The sequence below is a fragment of the Ziziphus jujuba genome, chromosome 9 (genome assembly GCF_031755915.1).
Source record: "Ziziphus jujuba cultivar Dongzao chromosome 9, ASM3175591v1".
Taxonomy (NCBI): Eukaryota; Viridiplantae; Streptophyta; class Magnoliopsida; order Rosales; family Rhamnaceae; genus Ziziphus; species Ziziphus jujuba.
The window spans coordinates 8310110-8329498 of record NC_083387.1 but is presented as its reverse complement, the minus strand read 5'-3'; the positions used below and the strand labels follow the sequence as shown (position 1 = coordinate 8329498).

The window sequence follows — 19389 nt, the reverse complement described above, 5'->3', positions numbered from 1 at the left end:
CAGCGAGTCTTGCTGGAAGGCTCCTTGGCTGCTCCAGCACAGCAGCATTTGATTCCAAACTACCGCAAGGCAGCATTGGACTCTTGGAGCTGTCTAGCAGCACGTTGAATATCACTGTTCAAATAGAGGTAATGCCTTCTGCTATGCCAATGCAAGTATATGTTTATCGATCAGAATAAGATTATGCATTAAATGCATCTGCTCCAAAATTCCAAATAGATAATGCTTTATAATTTGTGTATCTTTACATCCAGACAAACCAACATTAACAAGTTACTTGAGGAAAAAATGAGGCCAAGTAACTGATTGCATTGAATTGTAAAAGAATATTGTTATGGATTGAAAGTTATACATTTTTTTTCCATTTGTTTTTTTGATACCGAGAGCCAAGTTACACTAAAGGAAAAAACTGAATACAATTTTTAAAAGTAAAAGAAACTGTAAAAAGAGAAAAGAAAGAGAAGAAAGGAAACTCTCCAAAGGTAAAACAATCATGTGACTATGCTGCAAAACCAGTTTGAAGAAGAAATCTTGAGAAAACTGTAAGTAATGTACTTTCACTGGTCAGAGACAGATTTTGACTGCTGATGCTGCCCATCTATCATACTTATCTGTCGTCGAAGTTTAGCAATATGAGCTTGCACCTAAGAAAAAGAAAGTATGAAATCAATCTGTCAAAAATATTGGTCTAAGCAATTTTCTGTCATCATAAACATTTTATCTTAGCTAATACATTCCAAACGGAGTCTCCATCATGATTTATGGCTTCAACATTAAACCTGACTTATCATAGGAGATGAAAATTAATAAGAAAAGAGAATGGCTTAACAAAATCAGTGATGCTATTTGAGAGCATAAAGAAATGCATAAGAAAAAGAAAAGAGCAATCTTAAAATTGTTTAAAATAATTTTGACCTTGGAAGAGCTTTAGCATTCATTTACAGACCTAATGAAATTAATTTGTGAATGAGGAATGGTAAATCGCATAAATATTGGGTTTAGTTTGCTTGGTAATGATTTCTACAAAAGCTGAAGAACCATAGCAATGGTATGGAATTTGGTAACACTACTGTATATAGAATAAGGGTTTAGTCAAGACACGCCTGGTCAATCAGTTTCTGTTGATAAACAAATATGCAAGGAATCTTCAAACATTGCTACATTGGCATATCACTAAATAAGCAAAATGGTAAAACTTTCACTGATAATACGTGCATCAAGAACAGCCCTAGATGCTAGCCAGGATGTAACTATGCACCATAAACCAAGTAGAATCAACCTCAAATGTATTCAAAATTTTCTAACAAGGGATTGAAGGAAATCATTGGTAATGAAATTAGAATAATTGATACTAACCTGTTGACGGGCTGCTGCAAGTTGTAAAAGCTCATCTGCTTCAGAGAAATTCAAGAACCACTGGCTTAGGGGATGATCTTTCGTGTCACCTCTCCTTTTTCTGCTAGCATCCTCAGCTGGTACTGCACCAAGCAGGAAAGTTTATTCATCATAAACCTCAAAAGCTAAACTAATAAGACAATGCTAGGAAAAATCATACCAGGAGGTGGCAAAGTAAAGCCAGCAGGTAATCTTGGAAAGGATACAACTGGATGATTCTGCACACGAGATGCAAAACTCTCTGAAGGTTCAGGGAAGACAATCTCGTCATAAAGTTCCACAACAACAGGCTTCTTTGTTGACATAGGGCCAGATTCATCCTCTGGGTACAACTTCAGGTGATGATATCTGTGAATAAATGAAACTTGAATAAAATACAAGCCTAATTGCAGCATCCTATTTTCATATATTGTGCTTCCAAAGTTGGTCTTATTGTACTCAGGAAGCACTTCCATTTCAACAACTGAAGCATTAGGACGAACCCATCAGGTTGGACACTGTGGTAATTAATTACAATAGTATCAAAATATCAATCATGTTCTACTACAATAAGTTTATGGGTTGACACTTAGTCTACCCAAACTACCATGTGTTACTCCACACCGAAATTACAAAAATCCTCAATCTGCATCCTACTTAAACATTAGTGATGTGAACCAGATGTAACTCCTTATAGGATCTAATTATAAAGTCTATTTATCATATGTTTTCCACTTCTTCCCAAAGTTACAAAAATCCTCAATCTGCATCGTACTTAAATATTGTGATGTGAACCTTATGTAACTCTTTTATAGGATCTAATTATTTCATTCTTAAACAGTGTGCGTGGTTAATATCATTGTATTTGTTGGCTATGATTGCATATCTAAACTAATATGAACGAAGTCTGAGGTGCAACATGAGAGTTTTTGTAATTTTCTGATCAAAAAGAAAAATGGGAGGGTAATCTTTTATCATACTGAACATTTATTTGATATTGGCTCCATGTTGCAACATGACACAGTATTCAAGTACAAAAATTGCTAGCCAAATACCAAGCAAATCACTAAAAAATAAAATGCAAACTGACTCACAAGTTCAACGGCTTATCAGAAACATCACTGTGGAAATAAAGTGTAATGGCAATTTCAAATTCCCCCCAGCCAGCTTCTGATAATTCAAATGGCGGTGCTTCCACCACCCTTGTGGGATTGTTGAAACTGGAATGCAGCTGAAAAACAGCACGCTTTATTACCACACCTAGGTCCTCATTGGTCGCCCCACGAACGTAGACAGTCCACTTATGCGACTGATACCTAATTGATATATTCAGAAAGTAAACTAATTTGCATTTCAATGTAATAAGCAAATTCAAGAAACCAACAAAACCAAGCAATATTTAAACAAAAACTTACTCGCTTGCCTTCTTTCCAAGCCAGAATGCAGCGTTACCATACACTATGGGAACGCTAATTTCAACATCTTTTAGCTTCTTACTCAAAATCTACACCAAAAACCCATGAAATCAATACAATGAAGAAGAACGCAGATACTAACTTTAATTTAACAACTGAAATTCTAAAACAGAGTACCATAATGTGTGATACCCAAATTTTCACTTCCGGGTTTAAGGGGGGGTTAAAAATAATACTGAGATAAGAACAATTACGAATGCTTCAAATTTGATTTCAATACAAAAATTAAACATGAAGCACTATAAATAAAATCAATAAATAATAAAAATACAATGTAAAATTACGAATATCACAGTATAAAATCATCCAAAAAGAGGATTTTTGAGCTCAGCTCAAAACAATTTTTACAATTACGAACATTTTGGGTTCTGGGTAACTTCGAATGATTTCAAAAAAGAATGTGTCATCTTCATTTTGAATCTTCAAAATACGGAAACTGAATAAGAAGTCAAAAGCTTTACCTTCTTTTCGCCATCTTCGGGTTTGCCCATTTCTGCGTGCGTTTTGATTTTGGCACGAGACCACTTGTATCCGGCTAATCTGGACCGTTCTTTTATCAAAAACGAATTGTTATTCTAGTGGGTTTTTCTGAGAATTCGGTGCAATCAGGCAAAATTAGGGTTTTCTTTCCGACCAAAATTACGGCTTCCGGTTTCTATGCCGATTTGGTTCCGATACTAAAAACCTAACTAAGCTTGTTTTGTTGGGACGAATAGAAGTTGGGCATGTCATTCCAAGTAGGGGTATTTAAGTCAGTGAAGAAAACAAGCGGTGATTGAAATGACTAAAAACCCCATGGTTGGTCGCAGTGGCAGTCTACGGGTACGAATAGCATGTGTAAGCGGATCATACTTGAACCCCGTTATTTCCTTGGACCGTTGACTCTCTGATCCCATTTCCCGCTTATGGTTGTTGCACTTGAACTTAAATAAAAAAGCAATATTCAAAAAAAAAAAAAAAAAAAAAAAAGAGCAATAAATTTTCGAATTATGCCAAATCTGAAAACGGACAAAAAATAAAAATATAATAATAAATTACTCAGATCATAACCATGGGTCCAATAATTTGTCATTATATGCCTTGCAATAACAAAATAAAATCAAAGGATGACTCTTCATGGCTCCGGACAACATCTTTCCTGATCGGCTATGGAGACTTCATTTTCAATTATCTGGGTACTAATCAATGTGCTTCGTAGTCAGAATGAGAAACTTGACCAATTAAACAGTTTCAGTTCTTTAATAGCCACTAAAGGCTTATGATGAACTTCCAGCTTCGATGTTTGTCCTCCTTGTATGATCTCTCGCTCGAAAGTTTGTGTGTCATGAAGTTCTTCATGTCATCATGGACGCTACCATTTTATGACTCATGTTGCAGCTTCAAAATAATGATTGGAGTCTGATTCTGCTATCTTTGGATGTTTGTATAGGTTCCCATTTTGTCAATAAAACGGTAGCAAAGAGCAGCTGAAATGTTTCTCTTGTGGAAATGCTTTTAAGCACTGCACTGTTCAACTTGTGACCTCAATCCAGCTACATCCGACATCTTTTTTTAATCCTTTTTCCTTCATCAACTCCCTCAACTTCCCAATCTCATCCCACATACAAAACCTAGCATATAAATTTGATAGCAAAACATATATTCCAACGTTGTGAGGATCCAACTCAAGTGCCCTATGAGCAGCCTCTTTACCCAACTCAATATTCCCACGATCCTTGCAAGCGTTAAGCAAAGCACCCCAAATTGAAACGCTGCAGCTGCTATGTCCTTTACTCAGCATCTCATTGACAATCTTCCATGCCTTATCCAATTCACCAGCCCTACACAGCAAATCAACAAGACAGCTATAGTGCTCTGGCCCAGGTTCCAACTTGAAGTCACAAGACATGGATTCAAAATACTGAATCCCAAGATCCACTTGGCCGGTGCGACCACAAGCAGAGATGACAGTCACAAATGCCACCCCATCTGGTCGGATCCCTTCCATCAACATCTCCCTATACAATTTAATCACCTTTGTATAATATCCATTTCTACCATAAACACCAAGCAGTGAAGTCCACAAAATGATGTCCCTTTTTTTATCTCCTCTTCCACATATTCCTGCCAAAGTGAAAACTTTCCAAGCTTTTTCCACCAGACCGCATTTGCCATACATTTCAATCAATGAACTTTGCAAAAACACATCTCTGCCCACATCATAAATTGAGCGGAACAGATAAGCATGCACCTGCCTACCTGATGCTATGGCAGAAAGTCCAGCACATGAACGTAGCATTGCTGATAAAGTGAACTGGTCGTAATTCAAATTTAACATAGGCATCTTCCGACTTAGTTCAAGTCCCTCAATCCACATCTTAGCCTCACCATAACCTGATAAAAGTGCATTTGCACAAACAGTATTCCTAATCGGTAATTCATCAAACACCACCTCTGCATTTCTAATTAGCAACGATTTTGCATACAGATCAATCAGAGCACTACCCACAAAAACGCTGGACGACCAACCTGATTTCGCCACATGGGAATGTATATTTTTGCCAAAGTCGACACTTTTCGTAGTAGATGAAGCTGTCAAAGAGCCACATAAAGCGTAAGTATCTATAGGAACACCATTACTATGCATGAAAGATAAGGTTTTTAGTGCAAGAAAATCAAGTCCATTTTGACAGAAGTTAGATATTATCACATTAAAGGGTAATGGGTTTCTGGGGTTCACGCATTTGAAAAGGTTGAATGAAGTTTGAAGGTTGTCTTGGTCATGGCATCTAGTGTAGGAAAGAACAAGTTTAGCTTGGAAATCAAGGGAGAAAAAGAGAATGCCTGAGGTAAGTAGGTAAGCATGGATTCTCTTAATGGCACCGAGGTTCTTAGTCTGAGAAAAATGGTGCAAATAACTAGTCAAGGAATCAAAGCTTTGTGAATTATAGAAGCGGGAATTTTTAAGAATCAAACATGGGATTAACGAGGTTTCAGAATTAGGTGCTTGATGGTCTTTCCGTAGAGGTAATTTGGTCATTCCTTGAATTTTCTGTTCAAGGCTGGTTTAATTGAAGTTTTATTAAAAAGCTCGGAACTGGGTTCTTTCAAGCCCAAGAGACATTAGCTAGCTAGAGCTTCTATTTACAACTGTGATAAATTTTATATACACCTCCATCTTGTAACAAATTACCAAATGTCCATATGAAAACTCTCTCTCTCTCTCTCTCGCCCGCTTAATTTTGGTTTTAAGAATAATGCCAAATAAATATAAAGAAACATCAAACAAAAAAACAGTGGTAAATTTCATTCGAGAAAAAAAAATGGTAAATACTGAAATGCTGTAATGGTCCGTATATATGTAGAAGTACAAGCAGATTGAACTGAATAATATATTGACTTTATAATTCATGGAAAATGTGAGGGAGATTCCAAGCAATTCTTATCTACAACTCTCTCCACTGGTCGACCAATTTTCCAACCCCTAAGGAAAAACATTTACAAGATTTTTACAAAATTGTCTCTTGATTATTCTCAGAGTGTTGTCATGAATCACAATCCATTGGCAAGATGAAGGAAGACATCTTCTCTGCAAGGAATTGTGAGACCACCCATTGGATGGTCATATCCAAATTCTTCCTCCACCTTGGTAAGCAATTCCTGAAATGAAGGCTGACTCAATAATGATATTGGAACTACAAATCTCTTCTTCTCTGTTTCTCCAACATATACTGCAAAGTGGCCTTTGGGAACTTCAGCAGAGGACACTGAAGCTGCTTGGTTGGTAGACCAACTTGATTTTCTGAGGATTTGCTTGGCATGTATAATACCAGGAAAGCGAATAGCCATGTTTTTAAGATTTAAAGTTTTATGGCCTAAAAGGAGAAAAGGAAGAATTTTTTTATGAAAAAAATGTTAGGATAATTGATTTGATTGTGGGATAACATTTTTGAGTATATATAGAAAATAGGGTGTGTGAAACAATCACTTAAAATGTGGACAGGGTTTGAATGGAAGGCACAATTAGGTGATGAATGGGGGTTAGGTTGAAGAGTCACATAAGCATGAAAAAACATCACATGGGTTGTCTTTCAACCATCTCAAAGAGCTTGGTAGTGATTATGACTAAATATTTGTTGTAATGGAATATGCAAAAGCGTTTTCTGTGTGGACAAACAGCACAAGATTTATGTGGGAATATAGAACAATTTTCTTTGTTGATTTAGTGGCTGAGCTTGAGTTGAGAAACAGGTTTGGGACATGATATGCTGTTATCATTCCTAGACCAGGAAAAATATTATGATGTGTATATCTTATATGGACCCTATTAGCCTTTTTATATTGCAAATTCTCCATCCATATGTATATTTGCTATGTTACGAAAATGAAACTTCTAATTGAATTTTTCTAGACACCCATGAAAAAAGAAACATGGAAAGAGCTGTAAAAAACATGAAATGAGTAGATACTTCATTTGTCATCATCTAAGCAGGCAATGAGATAATGCAATTGATAATATGTCCTACAGCCTCAATATAAACCAATGGAGAACCAGCTAAAGATTGCAATTGGACAGCCACTTAAATTTTGACATGGATGCAAATGTATGTGACCCCATTAGAGTATTAAGGGGCATGCCTAAGCAAAACTAGTGGTGTAGAAATAGAGCTTAAGAACATGGGTGACAGAGAAACAAAGACCAATAAGTAACAAGGCAGCAGCAAGCAATTAACTAAAATAGTATAATCGATAACGAATTAGTCTTTTTTATTTTTCATTTTTCATTTTTATTTTTGATTAGGTTCCTAAATAACTTTCCATCGCTGTTAGATGGATGGTGACCCTTCATTTTCCTTTTAGTTTCTTCATTGTCATGCCACATACTTAACCTAACCTAATCCATGCAAAAATGTGGTCCTCACATTTTTGAATGCCCTTTTAAGGAGCAAATCAATCAAACTCAATATTTTCACATTTAAGTTTGCAATGGTAGTATATACGGTTCAGCATGGAACATTTTCTATCCTATGTACAGTACTCCATCGTACATATTACAAAGAGGTTTTTATTTAACAATTGAAGGAAGATGTAAATTAGAAAATGAAATAATTTGATAGTTCATAGTTTTAATGTTCCCATAATTTTTGGTTTATCCAGGCATATTACAAGTACTTACTTCTATTGTTATATTTTCCTCTTGATGGATAACTTAAGATGGCAGAAGAACAAGATAACTTGAATTTGAATCACTTGGATTAAATGTTAACTAGATGATTACTAGCAAAAATAAAAAAGATCATTGAATTCCATACCTTTCGTTGAAGGACTATTCAGACAAATCTAAGTGACTAGTGTTTAGTTTTTCCACATGGGTTAGTTAGCTATTTATTAATCTTTTTTGGGTGGTAGGAAACCTAGGCAACACTTTGTTTATTTTCATTAAGATACTCTGTTAAAACATTAAAAATGACCACATCAGATAATATGTTTTACAATCCTCTGATATGATGGTTGAACTTTTATATTAACATGTATGCATGCCTTATGTTGTTTGTATGCATCATTTTCTGTTATTCATACTCCTCATGATTGAGGTATGGGAACACCAATTGATGCTGACATAAAACAGAGGTGCCGGGTTATTAAAACTAGAGGCAAACAAAAACAAATTAAAGAAGGTAATAGACAGATACATTTCTAATGAAATCTGAGTTTAAATAGTTTCCATTCAATAATATGTGGTAGAAAAAGAATAAGCAATTTCCTATTTACAACTTTCTTAAGTGAAACAATTGCCAATAAAATTCTTTTTCCTTTTCTTGATTCTTGCTTGGAGCCAACCCAAATTCTTCTTTTGCTTGAAGAAAAAGGACAAGACTCTTACAAAATTGTCTCTGCTAATTTATGTCAGTTGGGTTTCCCAAACACATTCAATTCAAGTTAGCAGTGAGATCAAGGAAGATATCTTCTCTGCAATGAAGTGTAAGTCCACCCATGGGATGGTCAAATCCGAATTCCTCTTCTGCTTTACTTAACAATTCTTGAAATGAAGGCTGACTCAACAAAGTTATAGGAACTACAAACCGCCTCTTTTCCTCCTCTCCCACATATACTGCAAAGTAGCCTTTTGGGACATCTACTGATGTTGATGAAGTTGCATGTCTTGCAAACAAATGTGACCGGCGAAGGATCTGCTTAGCGTGATAGACACCTGGAAAACGAATAGCCATGTTCAAGTTTCAAAGGAATTTTTTAGGTTTTTAGGAAGAGGGTTGAAAGTTTGGAGAATGACTTAAGAGACAAGGAAAGATATTGTGGCTGCAGATGATGTGAAGGACTTGGTTTGTATTGTGGTGGGATATTCTTCATTTGGTATATATAGAAGTAAAGGAGAAATAGTGAAATCTTTGGAATGTGTGGAAGAGAGTTGTGTGGAGGCAAAATGGTTAAATGGGTGGAGTTTGTTTAAAGAAAATGTAAGCAAGAGCACATGGATTGTCTTCCAAGTTTTTCCCCTGCTGAAGAACTTACTAGCAGTAATTGAGACTGATTTTTCTATTTTTGTGGGCAAAGCATATGTCATGCATGCCAAACAATGCCATAGAGGGGCCATTTGCAAAACATGAAAAGCAAAAGCCTCTAATTGTAAGCTGACAGCTTTCACACAGTTGAAAAGCTTGACAGGTCCTTGAATGCTTATCATATATTCTTTTTTAGGACTCAATCAAGTTGAACCAAAGTAATCTCTTTAATTTTATGTATGCATGTATTTAGAAATGACTTTTTGATTGCAGGGTTATGTGTTGATAGATGTTGCATTTGTTTGTTTCCCATAATTTATCATTTTCCAATACTTTTTAAAGTTCCTCTCTAGTCATGTACTTTTTAATTTTCAAACGTGTCACCTCTCTAGTATTGCCACAATAAAGAGCCAAGTCAAAATGTCCAAGAAAGGTGGAACTAGATGATATTCCAATTAGTGCTTAGATAAGTGCGTTCCCAACTTGATTATCTTTTCTTGTCGACCATACAAGAATTTAGATGTTTCAACTAAAAATTGTAAAAAAAAAAAAAAAAAAAATTTAAATTTTGCACTATGTCCATACATTCATAAGATCTTGAGATCATTTAAAAGATAATTTAATAATAGAATCATTGTTTTGTCAAACTAGATTTTTTTTTTTTCAAAAAGAAAATTGTGGCAGAGGTTGACATACTTATACAATTTTAATAGTGAATTTATTCATATTGATTGAGCAATCTACATATATTTTAAATATATAATTGAATTTTTGATCTAGATAATAATAGAACTTGAATCTCTACCTTATAAGTATTTAAATTCCTCATTAGCCCTACACATGTTGGGACCGAATAGAAGTACCAACATATGTATGGAGATGCCTAAACTAAAAATAAACATGGAAATTAAAGGTATTGTAAGAAAAATGAAGCAAATAAATTTATAGCTCTTGCCCGTACATACATGACATGTTCTAAAATCTAATTTCAGCTTCATAGTTGGATCAAAGCTTTGTGAATTTGAGTCTTACAAGCAAGCCCTACTACAATTCATGAATTATTAATCCATTCAAATTCAAGCCAACCTTTTGCTCTGATGATGAAAAATGCCGCAAAAACAAGTAAGCCCAGTCATTAATCATTTTTATTTATTTATTTTTGTAAATAACCATCAATCATTTAGACACGTTGAATGGGGTATTGATGTAAAGGAAAAGTTCTAGAAGAAAAATAAAGTTAGCCACATGTCACTGGGGGAATTACAGCTCTAGCTCAATGCACCCAAAAAAAAAAAAAAAAAAAAAAAAATTTGAAGTAAACAATCAAAGTTCTTGACTTGAAGAGCTCACGCGCTTTTGGGTTGGCACATGGGGTCTTTAGGTAACAGAGATTAATGGAAGCTTGCGCTTTGCATATATGCTTTATCATCGATCCCCATGGGAAACCAACTTAGCTTGAAATTTCCTTGCAAGATAGGAAACCCATTGCTGTCACATTCTTGATGTGGCAGTAGAATCTTCAACTTCTTCGGTGGGGTAGAAATTTTCCACCTTGGCCTTGTCTTCTTTACCGAAAACAAAGTTTATCTTTTCTAGTCTCTGCCTTTTAGCTTTTACTTTTTTATGATCCATTATTATTCAGGCGAGAAGTGAGATCAGTGAAAATGTCTTCCCGGCAAGGAATAGTGAGACCACCCATTGGATGGTTGAACTCATATTCCTCTTCTGCCATACTCAGCAAGTCTTGGAATGCTGGCTCTTTCAAGTATGAGATCGGTACTAAGAACCTCTTCTTCTGCTCCTCTCCTACATACACTGCAAAATACCCTTTTGGCACATTTTTGGATATCAATCCTGCTTCTTTTCTGCGGAGAATTTGCTGTTTTCCATGATTAATGCCAGGCAACCGAAAAGCCATAATTGGTATTTGCTAACTTGGAGGGTGAAAAGAATGATGTGCTACAAGAGAATGTGAGGAGAGCTCTCTATTTTGGCTGTGGGATTATATCTGAGTTTATATATTTATAGAAAAAATTATTGCCCTTTGGAAAGTTGGAAAATCTTAGTGATGTGTGGTTCTGGAGGCAATATGGGTATTGACAAGAGACATAAGCAATTGAAGTTCACATGGGTTTGTCCTCCTATTTATGCATAAAATGCTTAGATTGATTGAGACCTCATATCTGTTGGATTGCTCATTTTGCCGACTTGTTACCCAGAGAACAACCTGCCGTAGAGCCCACTTGAATGAAAGAGTTTTTTTGGCAAAGAGAGAAACCCTATTGTTGTTTGGCTCTCAATCGTGGAAAACTTCCTTCAGGTATAAAAAATCTACCTATTGTGAGTTATTTTTCTTGGTGTTATATAACTGAGGCTTGATAGAACAAGTTAGCTGAATGGATATTATCTTCTGTCAAAATCATGCAAATTTAGGTACCAAAAATCATTTATCTGGGAAGGATTTTGTATTGTAGGTTTATTCTTTAGCCAGCTGAAACAAAGATAAAATGTCATGTGCCCACATGTTTGATCAAACTCTGTGTGTGGTAAAATTACTACATAAAGACAGTTCCGTAATCCATTCCTAGGAATATCAGTTACGGAGAAATAGAAAATAGAACACCAATACAAAGCTTTCGGTAGCTCATAGAACTGTTATTGTTATTTATAGTGAGGCACTGTAGTTTCAGTGTATTAGCTGTGGCTATCTATTATAAACTAATGTGTAGATTGGAGAAAGAACAGAACAAAATCATGGTATACAAAAGCGCATTGGTGAGCATAATTCTATCAAATGGTCATCCCACAAAACAAAATCAAAGGGAGCAAACAAAGAATTTCTGTTTAATCCAATTCCAAATGAAATGAAAACACTGGATTAAATCTATGCAATTTTCTGAACTGAAGAGAAACCAAACCTACTTCGCTCAAAGCATTACACTATCGATGATCATCTTCAATTGCTTGTGTCAATGAACATAACTCTTTTAATACAAAACTTAAGGGACTGGCCTATGTGCTGTTTTGAGTAAGATCTCACTGTTCTCTGAACTACATTTTTATCCTTCTTCACTGGCGACTCAAACTACAACTGAGGCTAATGACTGATTCTACTCTGCTCACTAGGGAAACATTAACTGATGTCTGTTCTGATCTTAGAATGATAATGGCAAATTATGTATTTCTAAGGGTTCTTAAATATAATATTTAATAATTGTATTTATCTACCACAGATTGGCACTCAACAAAAATAACAACCAAGTCGGTGAGGCAATGTCTCTTTAGATTATCTGCTTGGATTTAACAGGTCAACCGAACCAAAAACTAACTTCTAGGGACAATAGATATTGATGGATCTGGTTTTTGGTAGTTTCTAACCAGTGGCTACTTCTGTGGTACATACGTATGTACTCTTTGCAGAGAGAAGCAGCAAAGGAGGAGAAGGTGGCATCATTGAATTGTTAATAATTGTACTTATCTACCACAGACTGCCACTCAGCAAAGCCAACAACCAACGCGGTGAGGCAAAGTCTCTTTAGATTATCTGCTTGGATTTAACCGGCTAACTGAACCAAGTACTAACTTGTAGGGACTATTGATATTGTTGGATCTGGTTTATTGGTAGTTACCAACCAGTGGCTTCTTTTGTGGTATGTACGTATGTACTCTTTGCAAAGAAAAGCAGCAAAGGAGGAGAAGATGGCATCATTGAATTGTTAATATAATAATAATTGTATTTATCTACCACAGACTGCCACTCATCAAAGCCAACAACCAATGCAGTGAGGCAAAGTCTCTTTAGATTATCTGCTTGGATTTAACAGGTCTACTGAACCAAATACTAACATGTAGGGACTATAGATATTGTTGGATCTGGTTTTTGGTAGTTACTAACCAGTGGCTACTTTTGCTGTACGTACGTACTCTTTGCAGAGAGAAGCAGCAAAGGAGGAGAAGATAGCATCATTGAATATTTATGGTCGTACCAAACCACCAAAAATTTAGTGAGACAAAAAAAAAAAAAAAAAAAAAAATTGACAGCTAATGCAATTAATTGATCAGTTGCTCGACTAACAAGATGAGAAACGGCGGTGACAGAAAATGGGGCCTAAAGTTGAAGGGGTGATATGCTGAATGGGAAGCACCAGGTAATCTGATCATGTGATTGTGTTTTATGATATCTGGATCCAACGTGACCAAAATCAGCAAGCTAAGCTCAGCTGAAGAAAGTCTTTGCTTTATCCTTTTCAAGCCTTTTTTTTTTTTTTTTTTTTTTCCAATTCTGTTTGGTCGATTTAGAAAGTTTTCATTCATTGACAATGTCAGAAAATCAAACAGATTGCTTATAAATGGCATCAGTTTTAAGCTAATTATTGAAATCCAGTGGTGATGAGGAATTTTAATGAGTATATGATTGAATGTAAGTAATGCATGAATTATTCCAAAAAATTTGACAAAAAAGATTCTCAAATGAACATGATTCTTGAGTTCAGGTTTTGTATGAATGGGTTGCCCTGTATCAACTTTTTCAATCCTATACATATTATGCCAGGCAAATGGAAATATTCCAAATTCCAAAGAAAATTTTGAGAAATTTGAAGTAAAATAATCCTTATTATGCAAAATGATAAGAAGCAAAGCAAAAAACAAAAAGAAAGAAAAGGATGAAAACAAATAATCCTGGAATATGTATATGATTATCCTATTTTCTCCTATATTATGCGGCAGATAATTTGACAATAATGGTCTCAGTAAGAGCCTGTTAGCTTTGGCTTTTTCTAGAGTCATTCAGTAGGGAGGGTGGTGAATAACTGAACATTCCTTTTTCCTTCCTCATTTTTGTGCACCAAGTTATTAGAATCCTACCTCTGCTTTTCATTCCAACAAAAAATTGTCATTCTACCTTATATGATGATTGTTAAACTAGGCATGTATGTATATTAGATGTTTATCGCTGCAGAAATACCAATATAGATGTTGAAAGACTGAGAACTTAAAAGCAAATGTAAAGACTGAATCTAAACAGGAAAAAAGTGAATTCAACTGAATGATGTCTTCAATTCTATTACTGATAGTAGGTGTGGTTGAATCTCAACAGAATTATCTATTTACAGCGTTCTTGTGTAGTTGGAAAATTTCCAATCTCATTTCTTTTTTGGAAAAAAGAAGACGAAAAGGAAGGAAAAAAAAATACAAGAATTTGTGTTTTAGTTTCACCAATCACAATCCCATCAAGTGAGAAGTGAGACCAATGAAGATGTCTTCTCTGCAAGGAATGGTAAGTCCACCCATGGGATGATCATATCCAAATTCTTCTTCCACCTTGGTTAACAATTCTTGAAAAGAAGGTTTTTTCAACAATGATATGGGAACTACGTATCGTTTCTTTTCGCCCTCTCCAACATATACTGCAAAGCAACCTTTTGGCACATCCATGGTTGTTGAGGCTGCTTGGTTTGCAAACTTAGTCGACCGGCGCAGAATTTGCTTGGCATGCATAATACCAGGCAACCGAATAGCCATGTTTTAATCAGTAATCTAGATTATGAAGTTGAAGTTAAAGAGGTACCCTGAAAGAAGTGAAGATTTGCTTGTAAAACTAAGAATGCGAGAAATTGATCTAGTGCAGGACAATATGTTAATGCATGTAATATATAGACTTGTGGTTTGAAGAATATGTCAAATATTTGTGGAGAGAGTTGCATGGAGGAAATTTAGTGGGGCCTTTTGGTTAAAGGCATAACCATTTAAAAGATCACATGCTTCTGTCCTCCAAATCATTTAAAAGAACTTGGTAGTGAATGAGACTGTTCATTTGTTGTAATACATGATGCCCAGCCATTTTTGCAACAACCTACTTGAAATTCTAAACAAATTCAAAAGATAAAAAGAACAGCTTGATCTCTCTGTTTGATTTTAAGGCTGACCTTCCAGAAAGGAAGACATGTCTGAGACATGTATAGTATATGTCTATTATTTTCTTGATAATAACTTATCAGGAGCTTATATATGGATCATAATCCATATTACTTTCTTTATCTGATATGCCCAATTTGTGTACCATTTCTGCAAAAGAATATAAAATCTTCCTAGTTTAGGTATATTTTCTTTTCCAACTTGGTATACATGGTGGTGGGCTAGAGTTAGATCTTCATGTTTTATTGTGTCTCGATTCGAAAGGTTGTCTGGTAAACAAGATCTCTGATTTTGTAACACTGAACGTAAGCTTTAGTTAAATGTTAAAATGAAAATGAATCTTGTTACAGTCATTATAAAACATGTTAGAAATGTCCATAAACAAACTGTCCTGATCCATAATTCACAAGAAAATGTTTGGTATAGTGCATGGACTTGCAAAAAGAAATTGGCATAAGGTGAATGTGAAGCGATTTGTGCAAGTAGGTCCACCAACCTCATTACAAGTAGGTATGATATAATGTGAAAGCAGTTCCAATTAAATGGTAAGATATTTTGGTGAGGAGAAATAAGCTCAGCCTCATGAAGCTTCAAGGACATTTAGCCTGCTTTAGGTAAGCCTTGGAGCCATCTTTCAACCCCCTTTTATTTATTTTTGTTTTTTTCTCCTTGGGAAAATGGCAAATTCATATGTATTATGTATATTAGATTTTGAACATTGAAAGGAAAGAGGGAAAAAAAGAAAAAAAAAGAAAAAAAAGAAGAAGAGCAGATTTATGTTAACAAATGGTGACCTCTAGTCTCAATATAGAAAAGACAGAATAAAAAATAAAAAATAAAAATCCTTGAGTCTCAATATAGACAAATTTGGGAAAAAAAAAAAAAATAATGTTCACATAAAGAAAGAAGAAATTCCCTCTCTCAGTCTAGTCATTTGTAGTTTCAAATAATAAAGTAATTTGTATGACTATATATGCATGTATATTTGGCTCAATTTATGTGGCAATGTTGAACCGAGACTTATTAAATCTAAATTAATATTAATTAGAATTCAGTCAATGGTGGTTAAGACAATTTCAAAGAGTTGAATTATTATTATTATTTTATTTTTCGAGATAATGAATTTCAATACATATTAACAAAAGGTCAAATTAGTCCACCTATTCTGTTTCTACACCCCCCCCAAACAAAAAAAAAAAAAAATTTGTGTTGAAATTTGACGGAAAAAAAGAAGAAAAAAACATGATCTTCTCATATTAAACAAAGAATAAGATAAATTGAACTAAAACTATGCGTTTTTTTTTTTTTTTCTTTTTTGGTTTAAATAACCCACGTCGAAAGTTAATCCGCACCTGCTAGCTTTCTGTGCATATTCTGTCAAATGTTAACTTGAAAGTGTAAACAGACGGACTAGCTTTATTTATTTATTTATTTTCTTCGTACTACAAAGATGAATTTGATTAAAAATTTGTTCAGAATAATACTGCACATGCCAACTAATCTATTAATACGTTTGCAGGATGATAAATGTTATTATATTATTAATTTATATTTAATAACAAATATTTTTTTAAAGGATTTAATTATTTATTTTTAAAGTATATTAAAGTTTTAAATGAATAAAATAAAAATAAATCACCTTGTCACATCCTTTTTTCGATATATTTAACATTACTTATAAGAACTAACAAGTGCATGAATGGATTTTGTAATTATTTTTTATTAAATAAATAAACAAATCAATGAAAAAGGAAAAAAATTATTATTTAATGTTTGAGAAATTCAATTTACATTTAATTAAAATAGTTTTCTTTTGATAATCATCATTCATTAAATCATAATTCTTAACTAGAGCCAAGCCGTCTGCTCCTCACCATTACTAAAGTCACGGTGTTTAATTGTATTTTGATAATTAAGTTCAATTTTGACATAAATTTTTTATTAAGAAATTATCCCTCGTATGGAAAATAAATGTACAAAAACCCACATTAATCCCCATTTTAGGTTAAAAAGTAAAAAATCGATCTGAAAGGAGATTACCCACTCTTAAGAATGAACTCGTACATATTAAATAAAGAATTATATATTTTAGATTGGTATGTGTTACTGAAGTTTTAATTTTTCAAACCCATTTAAACTTGTGTTATCCTTATGAGCTATTAGTATTAAACGAGAGAAGGGACATTAGCTAATAATTATATTAGGAAAATGGCGCTAAGCCCCCCCCCCCCCCCCCCCCCCCCCCCCCCCCCCCCAAAAAAAAAAAAAAAAAAGGAAATTGGTGCTAACAGTTTTTTGGTCAAATAAGATTTGCAGAAAACCTTTTTAAAAAAAAAAAAAAAAAAAAAAAAAACAAACAAATGTTCTTTCTGCTAAATGAAGCTTTTGTGTAGGTATATAAATTGACCATTACAAGAATAAAAGTCCAAGGAATTATTCTTTCTCCTTTCCCTCTTTCCTTTTTAACTGCTTTCCTTCCCATTCTGCACGTTGGATCCTTATCTTTTTCGTTTGGGATCCAAGCTTTTCTTTTTTTCGAAAAATAGCCATTGTACAACTTCATTTTTGAAAAATAGTAAATTTTTTTTTTTTTAAATTTAGCTAACTTTTAGTATATCAGGACCAAAATACCCTTTGTACTTTTTTTTTGGGGTCTTTTTTCTCTACCGAAATGCAACTTTCTTTTATTTTGTTGTTTTTGGTTTTTTTTTTCCTCCATTCCCTTTTCCTTTTAAAATACAACTAGGGCATTCGAACAAAGCTAAGCTTTCCTTTTCCCTTTAGAAACACACCAGCGCCATTTTCACTTCAAGCAAAATTGTCCTCCCATTCGCCAGTGTCATAGAAGGACCAGTTTTTGGAAAATTGTTCTCCCTCCCCATGCCCATGCGATGTTGTTTGATTTTCGTCTTTGAGCAGAGAGACAAGTTTCTGGAAAATCAAAATTAGCTTGCAAATTTCTATAGAAGGTCCACATTTTCGTCAGTTAGTTTTCCGAAGAAGAAAGTGAAGGAATCGTGAAAGAAGAAAGTGAAGGAATCGCTGAAGAAGGAAGTGAAGGAATAGCTAAAAGAGGTAAGAGTTTCAAGAACTTTTTTTTGACTAAAAATATGGACTGAAAATCAAATTGTGGAATGTAGGGGCCACGTGAAGCCGATTTTCTTCTACATACTGTCTCTCTCTCTCTCTTTCTTTTTCTCTCTGCCTTTGCTAGCTTCTATCACTCTCACAAGAACACTAATACTCTATTCTTCACCACATCTCCCTGTGTCCTTGTAATTTAGTTGCTTCTTAAATATTTTAAGTAATATGAATTATCCTTAGTTATTTTTAAATTTAGATTCTTTAAGGCTTGTACAGCTGTCAAAACACGTTTATTGTACAGTTAACCTCCATTTCATTGGACAGATTGTTGGAATTTTGTATGGGTTTTTATGGAAACTTTACCAATACTAAATAATTAGTAGAGTTCCTAGTTACAATTCCAGGATTTATTATGTCTGCAGACTTAGATGAAGAACTTTTTTATAGTTTTAAAATAGAAATGGTTTGCCTTTTGCTTCTCATGGTGATTTGATTAAAATGTTTTGAAGAATTGAGCTATAGATTGTCAGTGGGGATGTATTTGATTATTTGTAGCTTGTGAACTTTGTTTTTTTTTTTTTTTTGATTGCCGTTACTTCTAATGTTTCAAAGATTCATTTATGGACCCCTGCAATTCTCAATGGCTTAAATTATATCTATAGTTTGACGTAGTATGTTTAAGGCTATTTTCAGATTCTTTTCAATGCCCACTTATCAATCGGTATCAGGGTTTGGAGTATTTGGTAGTGATGAGTGATGAATAGAAGTCTAGTAAAGTGAATTGTTTAGAAGATTCATATAACCCATGGATGGGGAGCAGTTTACAGAGTGTTTCTTGGATAAGCTATTGGTTCATTTACTTGCGATAGGGAACTAGATAGATAAGTTTACAGACTTTTCCTTTTGTTTTTATTTGAAAATTACCGTTTTTTGACTGGTTAGTTCTCCACCCTGGTGTAGATTTGAATGTGTTTCTGCATTGTCATTGATATTTCTGTAAGTATTTTACTTGTTAATATTATATACCCGATCTTTTCCTT

The 19389-nt window shown here is 34.3% G+C and overlaps 6 protein-coding genes across 6 annotated transcripts; all 6 read right to left on the bottom strand.

Annotated features, from left to right (window-relative positions):
• Window positions 1–277: 277 nt before the first annotated feature.
• LOC107426753 (transcription initiation factor TFIID subunit 14b) lies at window positions 278–3732 on the bottom strand. Its single transcript, XM_016037021.4, has 6 exons — window positions 3311–3732; window positions 2790–2878; window positions 2469–2690; window positions 1556–1743; window positions 1357–1478; window positions 278–644 (listed from the first exon to the last, which is right to left on the bottom strand). Exons 1-6 carry the CDS (start codon window positions 3338–3340, stop codon window positions 558–560), a joined length of 738 nt encoding a protein of 245 aa, XP_015892507.3. The 5' UTR covers window positions 3341–3732; the 3' UTR covers window positions 278–557.
• A 131-nt stretch (window positions 3733–3863) lies between these two features.
• Window positions 3864–6070, bottom strand: LOC107426752 (pentatricopeptide repeat-containing protein At3g12770-like). The gene has a single exon (XM_016037020.4). The coding sequence runs from the start codon at window positions 5866–5868 to the stop codon at window positions 4360–4362; it is 1509 nt and encodes a 502-aa protein (XP_015892506.3). The 5' UTR covers window positions 5869–6070; the 3' UTR covers window positions 3864–4359.
• A 97-nt stretch (window positions 6071–6167) lies between these two features.
• Window positions 6168–7178, bottom strand: LOC107426756 (auxin-responsive protein SAUR22-like). Its single transcript, XM_060820369.1, has one exon. It carries the CDS (start codon window positions 6675–6677, stop codon window positions 6381–6383), a length of 297 nt encoding a protein of 98 aa, XP_060676352.1. The 5' UTR covers window positions 6678–7178; the 3' UTR covers window positions 6168–6380.
• A 1344-nt stretch (window positions 7179–8522) lies between these two features.
• Window positions 8523–9483, bottom strand: LOC107426755 (auxin-responsive protein SAUR21). Its single transcript, XM_016037023.4, has one exon. The coding sequence runs from the start codon at window positions 9056–9058 to the stop codon at window positions 8759–8761; it is 300 nt and encodes a 99-aa protein (XP_015892509.3). The 5' UTR covers window positions 9059–9483; the 3' UTR covers window positions 8523–8758.
• Window positions 9484–10288: 805 nt separating this feature from the next.
• On the bottom strand, window positions 10289–11669 carry LOC112492762 (auxin-induced protein 15A). The gene has a single exon (XM_025077013.3). It carries the CDS (start codon window positions 11265–11267, stop codon window positions 10971–10973), a length of 297 nt encoding a protein of 98 aa, XP_024932781.3. The 5' UTR covers window positions 11268–11669; the 3' UTR covers window positions 10289–10970.
• A 2718-nt stretch (window positions 11670–14387) lies between these two features.
• Window positions 14388–15296, bottom strand: LOC107426685 (auxin-responsive protein SAUR21). Its single transcript, XM_016036927.3, has one exon. It carries the CDS (start codon window positions 14870–14872, stop codon window positions 14570–14572), a length of 303 nt encoding a protein of 100 aa, XP_015892413.1. The 5' UTR covers window positions 14873–15296; the 3' UTR covers window positions 14388–14569.
• Between the last annotated feature and the right edge of the window lie 4093 nt (window positions 15297–19389).

Coding starts and splice junctions, on each gene's coding strand:
- LOC107426685 (XM_016036927.3), bottom strand. CDS start 14,872: ATGGCTATTCGGTTGCCTGGTATTATGCATGCCAAGCAAATTCTGCGC.
- LOC107426752 (XM_016037020.4), bottom strand. CDS start 5,868: ATGACCAAATTACCTCTACGGAAAGACCATCAAGCACCTAATTCTGAA.
- LOC107426756 (XM_060820369.1), bottom strand. CDS start 6,677: ATGGCTATTCGCTTTCCTGGTATTATACATGCCAAGCAAATCCTCAGA.
- LOC112492762 (XM_025077013.3), bottom strand. CDS start 11,267: ATGGCTTTTCGGTTGCCTGGCATTAATCATGGAAAACAGCAAATTCTC.
- LOC107426755 (XM_016037023.4), bottom strand. CDS start 9,058: ATGGCTATTCGTTTTCCAGGTGTCTATCACGCTAAGCAGATCCTTCGC.
- LOC107426753 (XM_016037021.4), bottom strand. CDS start 3,340: ATGGGCAAACCCGAAGATGGCGAAAAGAAG. Junction 2,879..3,310: donor CCGAAGATGGCGAAAAGAAG/GTAAAGCTTTTG, acceptor TTTTTGGTGTAG/ATTTTGAGTAAGAAGCTAAA. Junction 2,691..2,789: donor CTTGGAAAGAAGGCAAGCGA/GTAAGTTTTTGT, acceptor TATATCAATTAG/GTATCAGTCGCATAAGTGGA.